A 25,990-nucleotide genomic window follows, 5' to 3' on the forward strand; every position below is an offset into this window, starting at 1 on the left:
AATTTTTCTTGGGGTATATACCTATTGACTTACCGAGTAGCAGCTTTCAGTATTTGCTTTGACTACGAGATAGGTGTCATTAAGCTGCATTTTTTTATATACCCTTATTGTGACTCCGAGATAAGATTCTATTATGGGGGTATTTATATTATGAGATTATTACTGTTCTTTCACTATATTTCTCTGTAAGACGGTTTTTTTGAATGGGGTATTTACCCTTTATCTTCATATTAGCAGCTGACAGTATTTTTTGACTACGAGATAAGTCTTATTAAGCTGCAATTTTATACACATTTTTTGACTTCGAGATAAGATTCTACCTCTTGGGTACTCATACTACGAGATAAGTTTACAGCACTATAGCACTTTTTTTTATTGTTTTTTGGTATCATAGGTGTGAGTGTGGTTTCTTTTTTGTGTCCTTTTTTGTATATGCAGGGTGGTCTAGGGCGTTATTAGGGACGCCGACGTTGAGCGGGGGCGCCATGTCGTCTACAACTAGGGTGCCAACCTCCGCAGTCAGGAAGGACTGTATTAACCCCTTACCTACAATTGACGTAATATTCTGTCCATGTGACCATGGACCTAATTACCATGGACGGAATATTACGTCATCGTGATCAGCGGCGCCTACGTGGTGAGCACCGCTGATCGCGGCCGAGTGTCAGCTAATTATCATAGCTGACACCCGGCACAATGTGTCAGGGGCGGTCACGGACCGCCCCCGACACGTTAACCACTTGCACACCGCGATCAAACGCAATCGCGGTGTACCGGGGGTTAAAGGGAAGCATCGGCAGGGAGGGGGCTCCCTCCGTGCTTCCCTGAGCCCCCCACGGCAGCGCAATGTGCAGCGCTGCTGCGGGGGGCTCCTTTCCTCCAGGCCCCCGAATAAAAGATGGCGACGGGGACCTTCAGGGGCCTAAGGAAGCTGGCTTCCTGTGATGTGACAGATCAGCGATCTGTCACAGGACAGTGATGTCCCACCTGGGACAAGGTAATAAAGTAAAAAAAAAAAAGTGTTAAAAATAATTTTAAAAAAATCGCTAAATAAATTAGTAAAAAAAAAAAAAAAAATATTCCCCAATAAATCCATTTTTTCAAAATAAAAAAAAACAAAAACAATAAAAGTACACATATTTGGTATCGCCGCGTCCGTAATGACCTGCCCTATAAAACTGTCCCATTAGTTAACCCCTTTAGCGAACCCCTTAAAAAATAAAAATAAAAACAAAGCAAAAAATGATTTATTATCATACCACCGAACAAAAAGTGCAATAACGCGCGATCAAAAAGACGCATATAAATATCCATGGTACCGCTGAAAACGTCATCTTGTCCCGCAAAAAACGAGCCACCATACAGCATCATCCGCAAAAAAATAAAAAATTTATAGCTCGCAGAATAAAGCGAAACAAAAATAATTATTTTTTATATAAAATTGTTTTCATTGCAAAAAAACGACAAAACATAAAAAAACGACCTAAATGAGGTATCGCTGTAACCGTACTGACCCGAAGAATAAAACTGCTTTATCAATTTTACCGCACGCGGAACTGTGTAAACGCACCCCCCCAAAAGAAATTCATGAAACGCTGGTTTTTGTTCATTCTGTGTCCCAAAAATCGAAATAAAAAGCGATCAAAAAATGTCACGTGCCCGAAAATGGTACCAATAAAAACGTCAACTCGTCCCGCAAAAAATAAGACCTCACATGACTCGGTGGGTCAAAATATGGAAAAATTATAGCTCTCAATATGTGGTGATGCAAAAACTATTTTTACAATAAAAAGCATCTTTTAGCGTGCGACAGCCACCAAACATAAAAACCGCCATAAATCGTAAATCAAACCCCCCGTTATCACCCCCTTAGTTAGGGAAAAATAATAAAACTAAAAGAAAATGTATTTATTTCCATTTTCCCGCTAGGGTTAGGGCTAGGGTTAGGGCTAGGGTTAGGGCTAGGGCTCAGATTAGGGTTAGGGGTGTGTTGAGGTTAGGGTTGGAGTTATAATTGGGGGGTTTCCACTGTTTGGGCACATCAGGTGCTCTCCAAAGGCAACATGGCGTCTGATCTCAATTCCAGCCAATTCTGCGTTGAAAAAGTCAAATGGTGCTCCTTCCCTTCCAAGCTCTGCCATGCGCCCAAACAGTGTTTTACCCCCACATGTAGGGTATCAGCCTACTCAGGACAAATTACAAAACAACTTTTGGGGTCCAATTTCTCCTGTTACCCTTAGGAAAATAAAAAATTGGGGGCAAAAATATAATTTTGCGGGAAAAAATGTTTTTTCAATTTTCACGCCCAGGCCTTATAAACTTCTGTGAAGCACTTGGGGGTTCAAAGTGCTCTCCACACTTCTAGATAAGCTCCGTGGGGGGTCTAGTTTCCAAAATGGGGTCACTTGTGGGGAGTTTCAATAGTTTAGGTACATCAGGGGCTCTCCAAACGCACATGACACCCGCAGACCAATCCATCAAAGTCTGCATTCCAAAACGTCACTACTTCCCTTCCGAACCCCGACGTGTGCCCATACAGTAGTTTTCTCCCACATATGAGGTATCAGCGTACTCAGGACAAATTGGACAACAACTTTTGGGGTCCAATTTCTCCTGTTACCCTTGGGAAAATAAAAAAATTGGGGACTAATTGATCATGTTTGTGGAAAAAATACGATTTTTTTATTTTCATGCCTGGGCATTATAAACTTCTGTGAAGCCCTTGGGGGTTCAAAGTGCTCACCACACATCTAGATAAGTTCCTCAGGGGGTCTAGTTTCCAAAATGGGATCATTTGTGGGGGGTTTCCACTGTTTAGGTACATTAGGGGCTCTCCAAAGGCAACATGACACCCACAGACCATTCCATCAAAGTCTGCATTCCAAAACGACACTACTTCCCTTCCGAGCCCCGACGTGTCCCCATACAGTAGTTTTCTCCCACATATGGGGTGTCAGCGTACTCAGGACAAATTGGACAACAACTTTTGGGGTCCAATTTCTCGTTACCCTTGGGAAAATAAAAAAATGGGGACTAAAAGATGTTCGTGGAAAAAATACGATTTTTTTATTTTCACGCCCGGACGTTATAAACTTCAGTGAAGCACTGGGGGGTTCAAAGTGCTCACCACACATCTAGATAAGTTCCTTGGGGGGTCTAGTTTCCAAAATGGTGTCATTTGTGGGGGGTTTCTACTGTTTTGGTACATCAGGGGCTTTCCAATCGCGACATGGTGTCCGACCTCAAATCTAGCCAAAAACGTCAAATGGCGCTGCTTCCCTTCCGAGCTCTGCCATGCGCCCAAATAGTGGTTTACCCCCACATGTGGGGTATCAGCGTACTCAGGATAAATTGCACAATATCTTTTGGGGTCCTGTTACTTTTGGAAAAATAAGAATTGAGGGTGAAAAGATCATTTTTGTGGAAAAAATATGATTTTTTAATTGTACTGCTGTACGTTATAAACTTCTGTGAAGCCCTTGGGGGTTCAAAGTTCTCACCACACATCTAGATAAGTTCCTTGGGGGGTCTAGATTCCAAAATGGTGTCATTTGTGGGGGGTTTCCACTGTTTTGGTACATCAGGGGTTTTCCAATCGCGACATGGTGTCCGATCTCAAATCTACCCAAAAACGTCAAATGGCGCTGCTTCCCTTCCGAGCTCTGCTATGTGCCCAAATAGTCATTTACACCCACATATGGGGTATCAGCGTACTCAGGACAAATTGCACAATAACTTTTAGGGTCCTGTTACCCTTGGAAAAATAAAAATTGGGGGTGAAAAGATCATTTTTGTGGAAAAAATATGATTTTTTAATTGTACCGCTGTACGTTATAAACTTCTGTGAAGCCCTTGTGGGTTCAAAGTTCTCACCACATATCTAGATAAGTTCCTTGGGGGGTCTAGTTTCCAAAATGGGGTCACTTGGGGGGTTTCCACTGTTTAGGTACATCAGGGGCTCTCCAAACGCGACATGGCGTCCGATCTGATTTCCAGCCAATTTTGCATTGAAAAAGTCAAACGGCGCTCCTTCCCTACTGAGGTCTGCCATGCGCCGAAACAGTGGTTCCCCCCCACATATCAGGTATCAGCGTACTCAGGACAAATTGCACAATAACTTTTGCAGTCCAATTTCTCCTGTTACCCTTGGTAAAATAAAGAAAATTGAACCTGAAGTATTTTTTTTGTGAAAAAAAGTTAAATGTTCATTTTTTTTAATATTCAAAAAATTCCTGTGACGCACCTAAAGGGTTAATAAACTTCTTGAATGTGGTTTTAAGCATCTTAAGGGGTGCAGTTTTTAGAATGGTGTCACTTTTGGGTATTTTCTATCATATAGACCCCTCAAAGTGGCTTCAAATGTGAAGTGGTCCCTAAAAATAAAATGGTGTTGCAAAAATGAGAAATCGCTGGTCAATTTTTAACCCTTATAACTTCCTAACAAAAAAAAATTTTGGTTCCAAAATTGTGCTGATGTAAAGTAAGCATGTGGGAAATGTTATGTATTAAGTTTTTTTGTGCCGTATTGCTGTGATTTAAGGGCATAAAAATTCAAAGTTGGAAAATTGCGAAATTTTCAAAATTTTCGCCAAATTTCCGTTTTTTTCACAAATAAATGCAAGTTATTTGAATGCAATTTTACCACTAACATGAAGTACAATATGTCACGAGAAAACAATGTCAGAATCACCGGGATCCATGGAAGCGTTCCAGAGTTATGACCTCATAAAGGTACAGTGGTCAGAATTGTAAAAATTGGCCCGGTAGTTAAAGTGCAAACCACCCTTGGTAGTGAAGGGGTTAAGGTGTATTAGGGCATTATAGCCTATTGCCCCTCTGATATATACAGATTCTGAAAAAGGATTATGTTCGATATTTGATTGATGTTGGACCCCCTGGTACTTAGTGATTTCACATATATGTGTCTTTTTAATCTTTGACTTAAAAGTTATATTTTAGGGGTTCTTCCCTTGGTGCTTTCTGGTACACTATTTGAATTTTTGAACCCGAGATTATTCTTTTTGAGGTTTATAATCACATGGAAGTATGCCAGACCACTTGTAAAAACCAGCTGGGAGCACATCAGGGGAATAGGGGACTGTGAGGAAGCTCTGCCAAGCTGAGGTGATGCACCGAGCACCTGTACTTGTTTTGAACAGTCATTCTGTGCTAACAGAGGCCCTTTAACTTTAAATGTATATCCACATGGGTTGCCACAAATGCATGACAAATATGTAGTAAACTCCACAAGCTGCCAGTAGATTTTCCTGTAGATCTGCTGAGGATTCATGCCATGGAATGTAAAGTGTGAAATTTGCAGTGAAAATCAGCTAAATAAATTAATTTGCTACAGGTCAATTTCTTCGCAGATTTTTTATGCAGCATATGGCTAAAATCTCATACTCTTTGCCATTAAAATAATACAATAAAAGACACTTTACTGAAAGGGAGATGTATCCTGACAAATTTTCATTATCTGTTCATTGTGATTATACTCTAAGGGTCTGCATAAAATAAATTGTAGTCATAAAAGGGGCATACAAAAGGTTTGTCTGTTATCCAATATAACAATGTCAGAAATAAAAAAGGCAAAGCTTTACAACAGAAAAAAAACACACGTGATCAACATGCTTAAGAAATCAAGGAAAGCACTGTGCTAAAGGGGACAGAATCACAGCCTTTGGACCTGCCTTTCCTCATATGCATTGAAGTTAGCCCCATCCACACCCCACCCTGCCAACAGATTAGACTCAAAGCTGCAGCACTCCGTGAATACAAGCTTATCCACATTAAGTTTCTGGACATAATATCATGGCATTCTTGAGCAAGGCACTGGTTTTCCTGATCGGGATCCTTTTGGCTGTTTACTTTTATTCTGGGAAAGAATTTAAACCTGGTACGTATGTTGTGCTTCCGTACAGCTCACAACAAGCCTATAGAGGCTTATATAGGGAATTGTCTCTATGGCTTATTAAATTATGTTGGGCTCTGATTATTTACTGAAACATCTTAAAGTATGTACGCATAATGTTTACCCAGGCAAGCGAAAATGACAAGGTTGATCAAACGGAAACCACTTCTGGAAATGCCGGCATTTTTTCTTATGAGGCATTTTTTTGCAAGTTTTTTTTCAGGAGCTGAGTGTTGACTTAAGAGGATTGAAAACTTTTTTCCGATGTTTTTGCACATAATTTTAGGCCTTTTTTTTAGCTCTTTTGTTCCTTTTTAGGGGGCAATGTACAAGGTTTATTTAAGTCCATTAATGAATGAATGATCAACAAATACTCATGCATTTTCCAGCCTTTTTTGCCTTCCCATTGACTTCTACAGTTGTGGCCAAAAGTATTGACACCCCTACAATTCTGTCAGATAATACTCAGTTTCTTCCTGAAAATGATTGCAAACACAAATTCTTTGGTATTATTATCTTCATTTAATTTGTCTTAAATGAAAAAACACAAAAGAGAATGAAGCAAAAAGCAAAACATTGATCATTTCACACAAAACTCCAAAAATGGGCCAGACAAAAGTATTGGCTCCCTCAGCCTAATACTTGGTTGCACAACCTTTAGCCAAAATAACTGCAACCAACCGCTTCCAGTAACCATCAATGACTTTCTTACAATGCTCTGCTGGAATGTTAGACCATTCTTCTTTGGCAAACTGCTCCAGGTCCCTGATATTTGAAGGGTGCCTTCTCCAAACTGCCATTTTTAGATCTCTCCACAGGTGTTCTATGGGATTCAGGTCTGGACTCATTGCTGGCCACCTTAGAGGTTTCCAGTGCTTTCTCTCAAACCATTTTCTAGTGCTTTTTGAAGTGTGTTTTGGGTCATTGTCCTGCTGGAAGACCCATGACCTCTGAGGGAGACCCTGGGTCCTACATTATGCTGCAAAATTTGTTGGTAGTCTTCAGACTTCATATGCCATGCACACGGTCAAGCAGTCCAGTGCCAGAGGCAGCAAAGCAACCCCAAAACATCAGGGAACCTCCACCATGTTTGACTGTAGGGACCGTCTTTTTTTCTTTGAATGCCTCTTTTTTTCTCCTGTAAACTCTATGCTGATGCCTTTGCCCAAAAAGCTCTACTTTTGACTCATCTGACCAGAGAACATTCTTCCAAAACGTTTTAGGCTTTTTCAGGTAAGTTTTGGCAAACTCCAGCCTGGCTTTTTTATGTCTCGGGGTAAGAAGTGTGGTCTTCCTGGGTCTCCTACCATACAGTCCCTTTTCATTCAGACGCCGATGGATAGTACGGGTTGACACTGTTGTACCCTCGGACTGGAGGGCAGCTTGAACTTGTTTGGATGTTAGTCGAGGTTCTTTATCCAACATCCGCACAATCTTGCGTTGAAATCTCTTGTCAATTTTTCTTTTCCGTCCACATCTAGGGAGGTTAGCCACAGTGCCATGGGCTTTAAACTTCTTGAAGACACTGTGCACGGTAGACACAGGAACATTCAGGTCTTTGGAGATGGACTTGTAGCGTTGAGATTGCTCATGCTTCCTCACAATTTGGTTTCTCAAGTCCTCAGACAGTTCTTTGGTCTTCTTTCTTTTCTCCATGCTCAATGTGGTACACACAAGGACACAGGACAGAGGTTGAGTCAACTTTAATCCATGTCAACTGGCTGCAAGTGTGATTTAGTTATTGCCAACACCTGTTAGGTGCCACAGGTAAGTTACAGGTGCTGTTAATTACACAAATTAGAGAAGCATCGCATGATTTTTCGAACAGTGCCAATATTTTTGTCCACCATCTTTTTTATGTTTGGTGTGGAATTATATCCAATTTGGCTTTAGGACAATTCTTTTTGTGTTTTTTCATTTAAGACAAATTAAATGAAGATAATAATACCAAAGAATTTGTGTTTGCAATCATTTTCAGGAAGAAACTGAGTATTATCTGACAGAATTGCAGGGGTGTCAATACTTTTGGCCACAACTGTATTATACAGTATAAAGCGTCTTCCAAATAGAAAATGCCTGAAGAATAGACCTATCACTACTTTTAACTGCTTAGGGCTTTTGGAAACCTGAAAAGGTTAAAAGCCTCAATATTCGAACAGGAAGTCATATTTACATAGAAATTAACAGGGAGATTATTTTGAGAATGTCAATTCATGCATTTTAGGAAGAATAACAGAGGAAGTACACAACACAGAATTAGAAGTCAATGTTCCAATACTAACATGGAGGCACAAGTATTTACAAAAACAGATGCATCACTAGAGATGTGTTTGGGATCATCTTCAAAAAGTTTGAACTCGTGATGCATAACATTCACGTTCAGGAACAGCGCTGTCTACATGTACCTAGGTGCAGCCTGGATCTCTATCATTTTCAACCTTTGGCCACAAAATAATTTGACGCTTAAGTCACCAATCATCATATACTGCATTTTGTATATATTACAATAGTGTAAAGATGTATGTATGTGCATGTGTGTATATACACTCACTGGCCACTTTATTAGGTACACCATGCTAGTAAGGGGTTGGACCCCCTTTTGCCTTCAGAACTGCCTCAATTCTTCGTGGCAGAGATTCAACAAGGTGCTGGAAGCATTCCTCAGAGATTTTGGACCATATTGACATGATGGCATCACACAGTTGGCGCAGATTTGTCGGCTGCACATCCCTGATGCGAATCTCCCGTTCCACCACATCCCAAAGATGCTCTATTGGATTGAGATCTGGTGACTGAGGAGGCCATTTGAGTACAGTGAACTCATTGTCATGTTCAAGAAACCAATCTGAGATGATTCGAGCTTTATGACATGGCGCATTATCCTGCTGAAAGTAGCCATCAGATGTTGGGTACATTGTGGTCATAAAGGGATGGACATGGTCAGCAACAATACTCAGGTAGGCTGTGGCGTTGCAATGATGCTCAATTGGTACCAAGGGGCCCAAAGAGTGCCAAGAAAAAATTCCCCACACCATGACACCACCACCACCAGCCTGAACCGTTGATACAAGGCAGGATGGATCCATGCTTTCATGTTGTTTACGCCAAATTCTGACCCTACCATCCGAATGTCGCAGCAGAAATCGAGACTCATCAGACCAGGCAACGTTTTTCCAATCTTCTACTGTCCAATTTCGATGAGCTTGTGCAAATTGTAGCCTCAGTTTCCTGTTCTTAGCTGAGAGGAGTGGTACCCAGTGTGGTCTTCTGCTGCTGTAGCCCATCTGCCTCAAAGTTCGACGCACTGTGCGTTCAGAGATGCTCTTCTGCCTACCTTGGTTGTAACGGGTGGCAATTTGAGTCACTGTTGCCTTTCTATCAGCTAGAACCAGTATGCCCATTCTCCTCTGACCTCTGGCATCAACAAGGCATTTCCGGCCACAGAACTGCCACTCACTGGATTTTTTTTCTTTTTCGGACCATTCTCTGTAAACCCTAGAGATGGTTGTGCGTGAAAATCCCAGTAGATCAGCAGTTTCTGAAATACTCAGACCAGCCCTTCTGGCACCAACAATCATGCCACGTTCAAAGGCACTCAAATCACCTTTCTTCCCCATACTGATGCTCGGTTTGAACTGCAGGAGATTGTCTTGACCATGTCTACATGCCTAAATGCACTGAGTTGCCGCCATGTGATTGGCTGATTAGAAATTAAGTCTTAACACACAGTTGGACAGGTGTACCTAATAAAGTGGCCAGTGAGTGTATATATATATATATATACACACACACACACATGTGTTCAAAGTTTACATGCCCCAGCAGAATTTTGCGTTCTTGGCCTTTTTTCAGAGAGCATAAATGATAACACCAAAACATCAGTGATTCACCTCTGTGCTTTACAGTAGGAATGGTGTTCCTTTCATCATAGTCTTTGTTGACCTCTCTACAAATGTAGCGTTTATGGTTGTGGCTAAAAAGTTCAATTTTGGTATCATCACTTCAAATTACCTTGTTCCAGAAGTTTTTAGGCTTGTCTCTGTGCTATTTTGCATATTGTAGGCAAGGTACTATGTGGAATTTGCACAGTAATGGATTTCTTGTGGCGAATCAACCATGCAACTCTTTTTTCTTTAAGTGCCTTCTTATTGTACATCTTCAGACAGCCACACAGCTAGTTTTCAGAGAGTCCAGTATTTCAGCTGATGTTATTTGTGGGTTTTTATTTGCATTCCAAACAATTTTCCTGGCAGTTGTGGCCAAACTTTTGGTTAGTCTACCTTACTGTGGTTTTATTTTTACAGAGTCCCTGATTTTCCATTTGTTAATCACAGTTTGAACGCTGCTGACTGGCATTATCAGTTCCTTGGATATCTTTTTGTATCCTTTTCCTGTTTTATACAGTTCAAATACCTTTTCCCATAGATCTGTTGACAATTCTTTTGCTTTTCCCATGACTCACAATTCAGGCACGTCAGTGGCTTGATGAAAGATGCAAGAGTCTGTCTGGATCTCAGAAACTCACTCAGCTTTTATGCACACACACTGATTACAAGCAAACAGGTCACAGGTGAGGATGTTACCTTTGGTGGTAGCGCCATTCAAACCCATTTGTGTCAACTTCTGTGCATGTTATCAGGCCAAAATCACCAGGGTATGTGAAATTTTGTTCAGAGTCATTTGGATGTTTTGGGTTGTCATTATTATGTAAAAAGAGAAAACACAGTAGATTGACAATAATAAACGGCTTCACCCAACCACTAACCATGAGTGGAGAAAAAGTTTTGTTGTTATTCACACTTGCTGAAAAAAAATATATATATATATATACACACACATACACACACCTCATAAAAAGCTATGGATATTTGGATTTCGGTCAAAATTTATGGAAAACGTAAAAAAGCTCACGCTACAGTGATATTTTATCATGAAAGTTGGGCATTTAAGTAGACGCATGCAATGGTGATTTCCTTATCTCAAACAATTTATTGAAACAAAAGCGAACAGCAGAGGGTATACCCCAACAAAAAATGTCAGTCTCAATAACTTGGCATGTGGCCTTGAGCATCAATTACATCTTGACCCTGAGGTCTCATGCTGGTAAACAAGTGGAGTTATTGACTGCTGAGGCATGACTTCTCACTTTTCTTGAAAGGCGGCCCTCAAGTCAATGAGGTTCTAGAGTACAGAGTTACGGGACTCTACATGGCGACTGATACCAGGTACCCTTACAGGTCGTCTAGCACGCAGAGCATGTTGATGTAAACGGTTTCAAATGGTTTGGTGTGGCAGTTGGGTGCCTCTCACTAGCCTTAAATGTGCCTGGAGTTGTGTTGCATTCATCATTGGGTTTCAAAGGGCATTGTTCACAATGAAGAGATCATCAGTGCGGGATGTAGCCAATAGAAGTCCACTTCTATGATTTCTGTGACTCTGCAAGTCTCTCTGTTACAACTTGGTGATGAAACTTTGTGACACTCTAAGCTCAGTGGCCACTTCCATCTAAAAACATCCTGCTCGAAGCCTCGCAATGGCGAGGCACTGTTGATCAATTGAAAGGTTTTGTCTTGGTCTCAAAATTTGAACAGCATAATGTGGAGGACTGTTTAATACCAATTCTAATTGAACCTCAAAATTTACTGGCTGATTCATGGAACAAACACCTGGTGTGCACATCAAGTTGTGCAAAAAGTATTGAAACATTGAACAGTTGGACACATGCATTCAAAAGTTTAGAGAAGATCACATTAAGTTCCCCTGAAAAAGTTAGAGTTCCTTTTTTAGTTTATCCTGACATTTCGCCTAAAAAACAAATATCCCTAACTTTTTGTGAGTCGTGTAGATTGTGCACCCACAGTTCATCTTTATTTCAGTCTCTGTTGCAAATTGCCACAAATAATGCGATTTAACTTCGGATCACCATATCTACGGAAGTTTAAGATGCTGTGTCCATAATATGGATGATACAATATGGCTGTCTAAAATCAGCAAAGGTTACATATATGTAAAAGAAACTGCTGCTGAAGCAACTCAAATGCCTTCTTCTATATTCTAAACCGTTCTTTGTTAATGCTGACTACTACTCTACATGTAAGGGCTCGCTCAAATGAGCGTATAACACGGCCAAGCGCCATCTGATGTTTTATCGGATACCACTCGGTCTAACGTTCTACTATGAGGCAATGCAGATCTGCGTTTTTCATTAATTTCTGCTTCAACATGAGAAAATAATTGCAGCATGCTGCAGGGGCATCAGATAATCGAATCGCACTCATCCATTCAAGTCTATAGGTGCGTGTGATGCAGTCTGACATCCGCGGACACAGAGACAATGGAGAACAAGGAGAAATTAAGTTCTCAGTCTTCTCCACACCTGTGCTGTGATTCTATCATGTGAGTGAATCGAAGGACAGTAACATGACACTTGGCTCATACTGTGATCAAACTCTGTTAGAGTGTCATTAGCATAATTGGCCCAATTCTGTCGCATGAGAGAATATGGGACCCAAAAAATCTCTTTGGCCTAAATGAAATGACAAATACTATTATAGATGAAACAAAGCACATTCCATAAGTAGCTCCTGGAAATTACAAGAATCTCACAAAATACTGTGTATAGGTAACATCCAGTGCTTCTACATTAATAGTGATCAAGTGGCTGATGGGTGTGGCTGTTTGAGTGGATAAAGGGTGTAGCAGTAATAAGCAAAGCCACCTATTATGTTCAGTCAGACTGCAAATAAAGCTGAATAAATATTTTACAATAATGAAAATGAAGCAATTGTACCACAATAACACAACTCTAACTGTATTAGTGACAAATTAGTAGTCCAGCATAGATTGTAAGACAATGGTGTAAGGTTGTGCCATGAGTAAATGTAATGTGGCAATTAACAGCAGGGTGGCTCAGTGGTTAGCACTGTCGCTTTGCAGTGCTGGGATTCTGGGTTCAAATCCCACCAATGACATCAAAAAGGAGTTTGTATGTTCTCTCCGTGTTTGCGTTGGTTTCCTCCAGGTACTCCGGTTTCCTCCCACACTCCAAAGACATACTGATAAAGAATCTAGATTGTGAGCCCCAATAGGTACGTTGCTCATCTGTAAGGCGCTGTGGAATTAATGGCGCGATATAAGTGATTAAAATAAATAAATTAGCATATCCTTCATTGACTTTCTAAAGGATTACCTTACTTTGGAAGTAATAGGTAGGAAAAGTCCATAGATGACTGTCAGGCTAAAAATGAGTTCGTTGAGCGGAGTTGCGGGAGCGTCCTCCTGTCTCTCGCTCGCGCTCCTACTCCAATGTGCAGAGTACTCCGGCCGGTAGCTATACTGGATCCATGTGAAGCTAGCGTGTGACGCCACCAGAGTAGACTACGGGGTGCTGATGCAGCCAAACAAACTGACACATTTCAAAGGATCATAGTCCTTCTATGTTCTGCTGGTTTTTGGCTCCAGCAGGACTCCGTAAAGGCAGACAGTGATGTCACAAGCCTCCTCACTGTGAGCATACATGGTTTCCAGGGATGCTACTGCCCTGCGTACCACCACCGTAAGACACATGAAGTCCAAATATAAAATCCAAATGAAAAATACCACACTTATTTGGCACTACAGCGGAAAGAAGGACATTATTCATAAGTACATACAGTAAAATTGTAAAGCTTATCTGTGTGCTACAAAAGAACTGGGGCACACTTATCCAGGGAATCTAAAATAGATGTGGAAATATCAGTGTATAACGCTGCAAGCAGAATTCATAAGGTGACAAAAATGTATGTAACTGATATATAAAATATATATTGTGCACAAAAATTTATATTTATATGTACAGTGCGTATGGCAAAAAAATGCATAAAAATTTGTGCATAAAAAGAGTAAAGTGCAAATAGTGCAAAGAAACAAGTACTTTATGTACTTATGAATTTTTACCATATACAATTATTTTTAACTTGATATATTTATATTATTAATAATAAAATTTACAACTTTCTAAATTTGCACCTTTAGTCGGCTTCTTTTCTTGTGCTTTTATATCACAAGATATATGAAGATTTCTTCTACCAGTATATGAACAGCACCTGGGAATTCATGGACTACTCCATTTTGATATTTCACAATATCAAAAGCATCGTGAGTGGCAAGTAAGTTGGCTATAGGGGCTTTTCCAAAAAGGACAGTAGCACGCCAGCTACCATTTGCTGAATGTTTTACTTATTTGATTGCTCACTTAAACCAATCTTGACTGAGGTGTTAGTGCATGTTCATTGCGCTGTTATCTCTTATTTATAATCTATAGATTTTATCAGTATTGTAAAGTACTTATTCAGCTTTATTTGCTGTCTGACTGAACACACTAGGTAGTTTTGCCTATTACTACTATACCTATTAGCCACTTGAACACCCACACCCATGAGCCACTGGAGCACTATTAATGTAGATGCACTGGATATTACCTATACACAGTATTTTAGTATGTGCAGCTAAGAGTTCAATTTTGTTGTACATTATTCTGTACACCCCACAGGTGTTTGAGATTCATGTCATTTCCAGGAGCTACTTACGGAATTTAGTTTTAGTATTTTTATTTTAGTCTTAATATTTGAACATGGAAGTATGCTAAAAAGAGGAAAAAAAGTTGTTGTTTTTTTAAATATAAAAGTTAAAATCACTCAACTTTTGCCCCAAAGTAAAATAATAAAAAAATACACATTTGGCATCAATGCGTTCAGAAACACCAGATCTATCAAAATATAAAAAAATTAATTTGATAGGTAAATCGCTTAATCAGAAAAAAAATCAAAGTCAAAATTACTTCCAAAATAGTATCAATAAAAAAGTCAGCTTGGCATGGAAAAAAAAGCCCTCACACAGCCCCTGATCCCGAAAATTGGAGAAACTATGTGTCTCGGAAAAGGGTGTTTTTTTTTCCAACAAACATTGGATTTTTTTTCACCGCTTAAATTAAAAAAAAAAATTTGCAAACTTGTAATCTCTTGGAGAATCATAATGGCAGGTCAGTTTTAGCATTTAGTGAACATTGTAACAAAAAAAAAAAAATAATTGTGGAATTGCACTTTTTTTTGCAATTTCACAACACTTGGATTTTTTTTTCCCGTTTTCCAGTACATTATTTAGTCAAATCAATGGTGTCGTTCAAAAGTGCAACTAATCCTGCAAAAAACAAGCTACATTGCTGGAAAAATATAAAAGTTATTACTCTGGAAACAAGAGGAGCAAAAAACAAAAATGGAAAATCTCAAGGTTAAAGATTTGCAATAATTGGGGGTCCCATTGGAACTTTTACATTGGGCCCCATGAACTTCAAGTTATTCCACTCTCTGATGCACTTCCTTCAACAAGACTATCTTACTTGTGCTGCCACATCTCTTTTGCCTAATTTGGCCTGAACACTCAACTGCCAGAATCTTATCCTCGGCCACACATGTACTTTCTACTTACTACTCAGCTGTAGCATATCACTTCACCCTTATGCTCATCCCTCGGCTAGATGTCACTGGGTGTGTGCCTCTCCCACACCGACTTCTACAGGCCTCTATACCTCAAGCTTCTGGTGGTCACTCTCCTCACTTCCAGGCACATTTCTGCAGCTAACTCTCCAACACCTAAGCTGTTTGGTGCCTCTCAGAAGTGACTTCTCCCCTTACTCTCTCAGGTGGCAAACTCTCCATTTTCCTTACTAATGGGCTGATCCCGTTACACGCAGGACAGAGACTTAACACTCATGGGACATGTCACAACTCTGTTATCAGGTGTCTAAGGACCAGGGGTTCCTTCTCGTTTCCTAACGCTAGGGGCGGCCTATCTCACCTTGTTCCACAAATTACTTCTGGTGATAAAGATGGCGGGGCCACATACCTTGCCTTAGCTCCCGAATCCACCCTCAGTCTGTAATCTTCCCCCACCCAGGGAAGAGGGGAGTAGTAGCGTACCGTAATACACCAACCAGACTAACAAGGTAAAACGAACAGGGATAAAAGAAAATACAAATCATACACATATACACACATAAACAACAGAGAACACCAGGAAGTGGAGGATGGGGTTAAACCAAAGTAGGAGAAGAAAGGGAATTATCACACACTCAAAATCTAGCACCAGTCACTGATAAATCCATTAACCGCCTCTTCTAATAACCACCAACAATGTCCAGCCATGCAGCATACACTAACTCTGACAATGAGTGCTAGCCAGGGCCTAGTTTATATAGGAGATGGGAGTGGCTACCAGTGCACAGCTGAGAGCCTAAAGGCAGGAAAGCTTCCAGGAGCTTTCAACTGAGCAGATTAACCCATACACTGCTAAAAGAAACTTACACCGCTTAATATGAAGGTGAAATGATTCTAATCAGTGCAGGAATAAAAGAAATCAGACACTGCAGTCTTCTGTCTCCTCTCTGTCGTGGTAAACCTGTGACATACATGTTTTTAAATGAGGGAAATATCAACCACATGAGGGGACATATAGGGGTATAATAAAAAACAAGATCATGTGGTCAATAAATAATACATTCATGACTCTCCCCTAAGGATAAGATCATTTAAAACATAATCTAATAAGTATAGATGCTTTCGTTAAAGTGCATATTCATTTAATTGAGGTTTCTAACAGGAATAATGTACAGTCCCTCCTATTGAGCTTAGAAGCGGAAAAAGCATTTGACCGCTTAAATTGGTCTTTTATGTTTGAGACTTTAAGGACCTTTGGAATTTCGGGTCCCTTCATGACAGCTAATAGTGCATTATATAGTTCCCCCTCGGCCTCAATTAAATTGCCTTTTCACACTTCCGCCTCGTTTACTATCTCAAATAGTACACGGCCGGCAGGGCTGCCCTCTATGACCCCTATTATATGTCCTGTGTATAGAACCCCTTGCGGAATTGATACGACAAAACCCAAATATATCGGGAATTGAGGTTGGGAGCAAAATGTTTAAGATTTCTTTATTTGCAGATGATGTTCTTTAACTCTACACCTAACCCTACCTAATCTCATGAAAGATCTCAAGAAATATAGGGACCTGTTGGGCTATAAATTGAACACATCTAAAACGGAGGCCCTGCCATTGAATATCCCTTCTGATGTATTGGACCATTTGAAATTAAACTTCAAGTTTAGATGGAAGTCTGAGTCTATTAGGTACTTAGTGGTTAATCTGTCTTCTTCTTATAGCAATTTATATGCATGTAATTTTCCATCACTTCTGGCCGAGCTGAGGAGACTGATGGTTGGGTGGATGTCACTCTCGCTCTCATTGATAGGCCGTATATCTTCCATCAAAATGTCTCTCCTTCCTAAGCTGCTGTATTATTTTGAAACTCTACTGGTTAAGGGGTTCCCATGAGTGAACTTAAGGCCCTATAGGCATCCATAATGATGTTCATTTGAAATGATAAGCGCGATCGAATATCTAAGCGTGTCCTTGTCTCCCATAAGTCACAAGGGGGTCTTTCGGTCCCGGATGTTGTGAAATATTATTGGGCAGCCCACTTGCGTAGGATCCCCTCCTGGACTTCGTTATGGGCTTACAACAAGTGGACAGAGATAGAAATACTATAGATGGCCCTTGTCCACCCGAATTCGTTATTGTTGTCAACTTCATCCACTAAAATAACATTTTCCTTGTTGTGCCCCATGAAGTTCACGTGGTGTAGACTGCTTCCATGAAAAAGTTTTCTCTGACTTCCCCTAATTCATGTATGATTTCTTTTATATATCAGCCTTTGGTGCCAAATTGTCTGGACTCTATAATGGTCCACCCGTGGATTTCTGCGGGATTGTTCAGGTTTGCGGATTTGGTTGACGGGGACACATTGGAGTTTCTTCCATTTGATATCATCAAGTCCTAAATTTGCGATTTCTAACAAAGAATTCTTTCAGTACCTGCAAATCAGACATTTTGCCTTCTCGCTTTTTGATTGTTTGAGAGTGTCTATGCCTACTGATTGAGAGAATCTGCAGAAAGGGCACGTTAACCAGAGGATTAATTTTGGATATTTATCGAATACTGAATTCTCCTCAGGACGGCCAGCAACTTAAACACCCTTACATGTGTAGATGGGAATCTATCTTGGGGAGAAGTATATCGCCCCAGTGTTGGCAGACCATATGGGAAAAGGCGTTCAAATCCTTTTATGTACAAGGAAAATCAGTAAAAAATACTAATTTTTTGGTATCATACCCCTAATTTGCCCCACAGATTGAATCCTCAACTCTTAAAATTTGTGCTGGCATTGTGGGTCTGAGGTGGGCACCCAAAACCACATTTTCTGGTCTTGTACCGGGATTGTGGACTTTTGGGATGAGATGAGAACCCTGATAAATAAGGTCCTTATGTGGAAGTGGGGCTTGATCAGGCTATCTACTGTATTTGCTTAATGTTCCTCCTAAAGGGATGGGGAAAAACACAGCCAGATTACTACTTCATATTCTTACTGCAGCTAGGTGTCTGATTGCCCTCTACTGGAAACAACCCTCTTCTCCGTCTCAGCAGCACTTATTGAATAGAATAGCAGACGTTCGCAGAATGGAGTACATGACGGCTTTGATTGGGGCGAGAGTGGACAGCTTCAATTCTATTTGGGCCCCTTGGGATTATTTCTGGGCTCAGAGAAATGGCCGAGGATTATCCTGATCCCACTATTACCCTATGGAGTCTGCATCCATTCCCCTTTTCCTATTCCTTGTGTGTATGTCTTGTCTTGTGTATATAGGGTATTCATTCATTAGTATTATTGTTATTACTGTTTTACCTTAATTTAATCCTCTAACGGGTTTTTTCAGTACATCAAATGCTGACGGTAGCTAACAGTTGTTGGAAGTCTATGTTTATAGGACTCTTAGCCTTTCAGAACTTAATGTCTAATTTGAATATGTGGTGTCTCAGGCCTAGAGACTGTATTGTATTATTCTTGTATAACATGCCTTCACTCTGGAGGCACCCTGGGCTTAATTTGCTTTTTTTCTTTTCTCTGTATGATGGTACTGTTTTCTCATTGTTTGTTCGAACTTGTGTCCAATTGTTAAATTAAATTTTTTTTCTCAATAAAAATTTACAGTTAAAAAAAGTGCATATTCATAAGGAAATATGTAAACATGATTGTAAATAGGGTGAAACATGATCAGTAATATAATAAACAGCTAGTAACACCAAAGATGACCGCACCCCGACCCACGTTTTGCACACGGCTTTCTCAGGTTACTACGTTAGCTGTACAGCTCCGCTGTGTCTGACACTAACTGGCAGTAAAACAGAGCCATTAAACCTTCTCTAACATTGACCCCATGGTACATCCGTGGCAGCCACCACATTACCTAGTAGGCATACTGACCGTGGCTCTGACAGCATGGCAGCACCCAGACTGGGTTCTAAATATTCACAATCCCCGCGTACATTTCTTTACACATCATAAAAAGCATATAGCACAAGTATATTAAGAACTGAACATGAAACACTTTGATCTGTTCAACATGGTGGACAACAAAAACCAACTGAAAAGGGAACGTTCCCACCAACAATTCCATAGAAGTCTAAAATGTTGGCAGCCCACTTTGCTTGTATGGCTAGGTTTAGACTGGGTATTTCACGGTCCAGACCTGAACTGACCACAGGTTTCCCAATCTGAGCATTGTGGTATATAAATGGACTGTGAAATATGAGTTTCTGAACTCTGCCTAAGGGGGTGGTAGACTATTTTTCAAACCCAGCACATACAAGTTTTGTACCATTTTATGAACCTTTTATAATGAAGAACTATTTCTACGAGCAGCAAAGAGGACATCTGTCACTAGGCAGAACTGTCCAAAACTCAACATCTATTAATGTTCAAGTGCTTCCCTCTAAATAGGGAGAGGAGAGAAAAAAGCTGCAAAGCATCAACAGTTTTAGAAGGCTGTAATTGCTGCAAATTTCTCAGATTCAAAATTGGGAGCCCTGATCTATTTTAAGCAAAACATGGCACTGCCATCTTTACATTTCCAAAAACATAATTGTAAAAATCATCTTTCTGCTAATTTGAATTTATGCACAATTGTCATTTTAATAATTTGGATCTTTATTAATTTTGAATTTTAGCAGATTTTAGTAGTGTCTGCACAATTGTTTCATACTTGTATTACTTTTTTCACACTACTAAAAGGTATTATTGCCATAAACACCTTTCAGGGTTACTAGTTTTCAAATCAGCAATACATATTCACAATATCTTATCTTACATTTTCTGGCTTCTATAAAATAGTACTTCTTGGCAATCATCAACTAGCAGATGAATCTGTGACACTAGAGGAGATTATCCTGCCAAGGTAACACATGCAGGTCAGAAGTCTTTAGGACTTAGGGTTTTTTACAACAAACGCTCATAATTTTTTTTTATACCATATCCATAAAAAAGCATTTAGTCTGCTCTGCTACTACGATAAATGACAGAACTATGAAAACTATGGTGTGGAATTTCTCCTGTCAAAAAGGGTTATTCTGAAGTCTCCGATTCTGAAACTCACTCCTCCTCTTGGTTCCGGCTTCCTGTTTGCTGTAGGTGTAATACTCCTGAACATTAGCAGTTCAAGCAAGCGGCATGGTTGTGCCGCTATCCGAACTGTCCTGTCTCCCATGCTACTTTTAGAGTCAGCTTTTCCTCTGCAGCATGGGATAAGCACAGGGAAACTGAAGCTAGCTATATCAAGCTATATAGCCAACTCAAAATAGACATGAGCAGGCTCTAAAGCAAAAAGTCTAAAATTGGCGTGCATGCTTTACTTAGGTATCAGCCACTCTAACAGGGTGGTCGGCAACTTGCCGTACACTATATTATCAAAAATCCCTCTGTTCTTTCAATAGGAGGTAAATATTGCAAACTTGCTTGTATTTACAGTTTGCAATTTTACCCATTAAAGAACTCTAGATACCCCATTGTCACCTCTTCCCTATTCTTAACATGCTTTTACACCACAGGGCTGCTGCAGTTGTGTGGAGTGGGCTTAGGAATTGAGCCAGCTCCATACCAGGCAGACGAAAGCTGTGTTGCAAAGTCAGCATCTGCATATAATAGGAGCTAACTCCTGACAGTTGAGTTATTCGTTCCGGGATCGAATCGCAATCTGACCATCTGCTCTCATGACCCAAGCGTGACATCATGTATTCTTATGCAGCTGCGATCCTTGGGCATACAGTAATCTGACAGAATAAGTGACGCCAGTGCAGAGTGGTAGGAGGGATTGTGGGTGGGGGAAAGGGTGAATATTCATTTTTCATTTACATATGCCTGACTTGCCTGGAGCAAGACAATAAATTTGTCCAGAGCTTACAGCAACACAACGTTGCCACAGAGAAATTAAAGTTACATATCAAGAAAGGATTAACCAAGCCCTATTTCAGGATACTATTAGTACGTATACTACACAAAAATCATCTGACATATTCCCCTTAAATTCAAGATCCGTTTCTGAGCTTGCATTTACCAGTACATCATATTTTGGAATGGCATGGCAGTGAGGGAAGATTAGCGGACTCAACAGTTTCCCTTTGAAAAAAATTATCTTTTAAATTGTTAAAATCTTTTGGTATTTGGCTCATAAAAAAAAAAAACAGGAACACATGAATATTTCCCCAAGAAACCATGGATTAAATTGATGGTGGCTGGAAGAGAATTTGTATACACATAGGTTCAACTGTGTTAACAGTCAAAGTGCAAATTGTACATTTTATAGAAAGCACAGGGCAAGGCCACAAGAAGTAAATGAGTTACAATATTGACAGACAGGTGTGACTAGTATTTTTCAACAGTTTGTATCTCGTGTCACGATCTAAGTTTATAATCCAATCTGTAAAATCCAAAGCCGTTAAAATAAAATATTTTTTAAAATAAATCAATATTTTATTAAACTAATTAATAAACCTGTAATAAGAAGGAAAAGGTTCTTTCAAATTGTTACTTGATATATATGGGATACACATAAGATCAATTGCTAATAAGGTTCTAGCAAATATCACTTAATAGGCACAATCGTAAGAATAAAAACTTTTTTTTGTAGGAAAGACTTTTTTTTGGATTACCCTAAAAAAAGCAATCATTTTTTTCACTACAGTCATTTTTATTGGCTCCCTGAACTACTTTTGAAATGTTTAGTCTACTTGCAACACAAAACAGTGTTAGGGCTTGACTATAGTCAACTAGGAAAGATGTAAAAAGAGGGACTCGTGGCAGGGTATCAATGGACAGTAATAGCGAGAACAGGTAAGAACCCTACCATAAAAGGGACATCAGTAAATATTTTGGAGGATTAGCGGCATGAAACCAGGTCACTAAAAGGACTGTGAGGTTTCTCATACTATGAAAAGTCTTGAACATTGGACATGTTAATAAATATTTCCTTGATTCTTTTTTACAGGATATGGTAAATATTAGTGATGAGCGAACGTGCTCTGATAAGGTGTTATGCTAGCATGCTCATGTGCTAACTGAGTGTCTTCATCGTGCTCTAAAAATATGTTCGAGTCCCCACGCCTGCATGTCTCATAGCTGTTCGACAGACGCAATACATGCAGGGATTGCCAGTTAACACATGAGCATGCTGAGATAACACCTTGTCCGAGTACATTCGCTCATCACTACTAATTATACGTAAGCACTAAATAGTCACTCTGATTCTGTATCTTTAGAAATGCTAAAGGGAAAACGTGTGATTGTTACTGGTGCAAGTTCTGGCATTGGAGAACAGATGGCATATCACCTGGCAAAGATGGGAGCACATATATTAATAACTGCCCGGACTGAAGAGAAACTCAAGAAGGTAACACTATTAGGCCTCCCTCACTTGTCCGTGTTCCACGTACATTGTATGCATCCATTATAGTCTATGGGGTTGTTCATATGTCCATGTGTTTCCACGAACCGTGTGCTTGTGCAAAACTCACGGAGACTTGTAAATTTTTCTCCAATAAAACGAATTCAAAGGGCCAATAGAAGTCTATTTATACACATGGATGGCATCAGTGTTCAGTCTGTATTTAACATTGCATAGGATAAAAGAGGCTTTAAAGTTTATTTATACGTGAAAAACAGATGAGACACTGATGGTAAAAACGGACACACTGATCCAAAACACTGATGACACCGATACCATTTTCTCACGGAAGTGTTTAAACACAAATATGTAAAGAAGACCTTATGTTGTTTGCTCTTTACACTAATTTCTATCAATTTAGTTATCAAACATAGATATCAACATTACTTAGTCATTTCTTACATGCATAAAAAATCAAGTCCTGAGTAATTGTTTTTTGCTTTCATTCTTTATTCCCCTTCTCCTGAGAGCATGTGTAGGGTACTGTCGAGAAATTCACTATGGGGATATCATACTGTGCTTGGGGGGCAGTTTTGTTGGCAGCATACTTTATTATCTGCATTATTTATTAATTTGTTTTTGTATCCGTTGTTATTACATATTTAAATTAGGCCATATGCTTTTTACTGATCTTACATAACATTATTATTCCAGTATACATCATTTGTGATTATGTGCTTATTTTATTCTAATATCTATTAATTAAAATGTACTTTGTTCGTGGGACAAGCTTTTTAAGTTTGCTACCACAATATATCTGATAAGGAAACACTTCCTCAATTGCAGACATTTTTTTTAATAGATATCAAGGTTTGGCCGGAGACGTGGACAAAGTTTTTAATTTTGTCTCTCTGTGTATTTGAGATTGACTTCCTGGTCTAAGTGAACCAACATGTCACTGATTGACTGAAAAGATCACATGCCCATCTAGACAGAGCTCGAAGTACGGAGACAGCATACTCCAGTACATATTCCTGAAAAAATGGAAGAACAGAGGTGTTGAAACGGAAATTGGAAAAGACCCAGATACATTTCTGTACCGCCATTCATCACCTCTATCTTATCTCTGTCTACCGAAGACTAAAGCCCCGTTACACACTGCGATATCGCTAGCAATATCGCTGTAAAGTCACCGATTTTGTGATGTTGCAGCGATATTGCTAGCGATATCGCTACGTGTGATACTTACCTCCGACCAGCTCCCCCGCTGTCCATCGCTGATCGCGCGAGAAGCTCCTGGACCATTCCTCGTTGGCCACTTCCTGCGGCGCTTGCTGTGGCGCCGACGAGCGACGCGTGGAGCCAGGCGGGAGGACGCAGGATCTCCGCGTCTGACAGGTAAGTGGCGATCCCTGACCGCTGCGATGTCGCTGGTGAGATCTCCCTGTGTGGCAGCTCACTAGCGACCACCTAGCGATGCACCAGCGATCCTGACCGCGTCATATCGCTGGTCGGGATCTCTGGTGCATCGCTAGGTATAACGGTACCCTAACATCCTATATTATCAGTTCTCTGGAATGCACTGCACCAAACATTCCAGTTAATTTACAGTATCGTCAATTTTAAACATGCTCTAAAATCACATATTTTTTTTTAGACTAGCGTATCACCTAACTATGCTCTATCCTAATGGTGACCTACCAGTACATTGGTTTACCCGGTTGTTGAAGGCAAATTCAACTAATGGTAAGGCATCAGACCAGTCGCTCTGCATGGTAGAAGTCAGGCACCGAAGAATTTGTTCAAGCGACTGGTTGGTGCGTTCAGTTTGTCCGTTGATTTCTGGGTGATACGCTGAGGAAAAAGACAGAGATATCCCCAATTTTTTGCAGAAGGCCCGCCAGAACTTGAACACAAACTGAGTCCCCCTGTCTGACACAATATTAGTGGGAACCCCGTGCAAGCGTACCACCTGGGACAGGAAATGTCTAGAGAGCGTTTCTGCTGACGGTAAACTTGTCATGGGTACAAAATGTGCCAATTTAGAAAACCTGTCCACCACAACCCAAATAACAGTATACCCACGGGATTATGGAAGGTAGGTGATGAAGTCCATGGACAAGTGAGTCCATGGCCTTCCTGGGACTGGCAAAGTCACCAATTCCCCGGCCGGCCAGCAACTCTAGCTCTTAGAACGGGCACAAATCCCACATGATGCAACATGTTTCTTGACATCTGAGGCCATTAAAGGCCACCAAAAGACCCTTGCCACTGCTTCCCGTGTGGCGGCTATACCAGGGTGTGCATTCAACTTTGAATCATGGAACTCCCACAGGAGTTTGTTGCGCAAATGCTGTGGGACAAACAATTAGTCTACAGGTTTGGAGATTGGAGCCAAAGATTGAGCCCCCACAATCTCTCACTGCAATTCCGACGACACCTCGGCAACCACGAGACTGGATTGAAGAATGGGGGATGGCGGATCGGGGGCGGATAGCGGCTCAAAACTACGTGATAAGGCATCAGCGTTAACGTTCTTAGACCCTGGCCGAAAGGTATTTGAAAACTGAAACCTGGAAAAAAAAAGTGACCAGCGGGCTTGCCTGGGAGTCAGTCTTTTAGCTGATTTGATGTATTCTAAATTTTTATGGTCAGTGATAACTGTAATAGGGTGAGCCGCCCCCTCCAAAAGGTGCCTCCATTCCTCGAACGCCAACTTAATAGCCAGAAGCTCTCTGTTGCCTATGTCATAATTTTTCTCCGCTGGAGAAAATTTCTTAGAAAAATAGGCACAGGGCCTGAGATTCGTCAGAGAAGCTGGTCCTTGTGACAAAACTGCCCCCACCCCCATGTCGGAAGCATCCACCTCGACCATGAATGGTTTGGAAGGATCCGGTTGGACCAGGATAGGAGAAGATGAGAAACAGTTTTTAGCGTCAGAAAGGACTGTTTAGCTGATGAGGACCAGTTTCTGACATCAGCCCCCTTACAAGTGAGGTCCGTGAGAGGCTTAGTTACCCGAGAGAACCCTTTAATAAACTTGCGATAATAATTCGCAAATCCCAAGAAGCGCTGGAGTCCCCTAAGGTCCCGGGGCTGGACCCACTCCACAATAGCTTGCACCTTCTTGGGATCCATGTGAAATCCCTGAGGTGAAATTATCAGACCTAGAAATGACAATTCCTGAACAAAAAATGAACATTTCTCAAGTTTGACGAACAATTGGTTTTCTCTGAGCCTCTGAAGCACTGTTTTAACATGCATCAAATGGGA

At 40.5% G+C, this 25,990-nt stretch overlaps 1 protein-coding gene across 1 annotated transcript in view; it reads left to right on the forward strand.

Annotated features, from left to right (window-relative positions):
* Positions 1-5,656: 5,656 nt before the first annotated feature.
* Positions 5,657-25,990, forward strand: part of HSD11B1 (hydroxysteroid 11-beta dehydrogenase 1) — a 51,412-nt gene continuing 31,078 nt past the window's right edge. Inside the window, exons 1-2 of the mRNA XM_073587137.1 lie at positions 5,657-5,896; positions 22,593-22,723. Of these exons, the coding sequence (XP_073443238.1) occupies positions 5,812-5,896; positions 22,593-22,723 (216 nt within the window). The 5' untranslated portion in view covers positions 5,657-5,811. The remainder of the gene's footprint in view (positions 5,897-22,592; positions 22,724-25,990) is intronic.

Source organism: Dendrobates tinctorius, unplaced genomic scaffold, assembly GCF_039654945.1.
Source record: "Dendrobates tinctorius isolate UK_male_01 unplaced genomic scaffold, ASM3965494v1 ptg000098l, whole genome shotgun sequence".
NCBI lineage: Eukaryota > Metazoa > Chordata > Amphibia > Anura > Dendrobatidae > Dendrobates > Dendrobates tinctorius.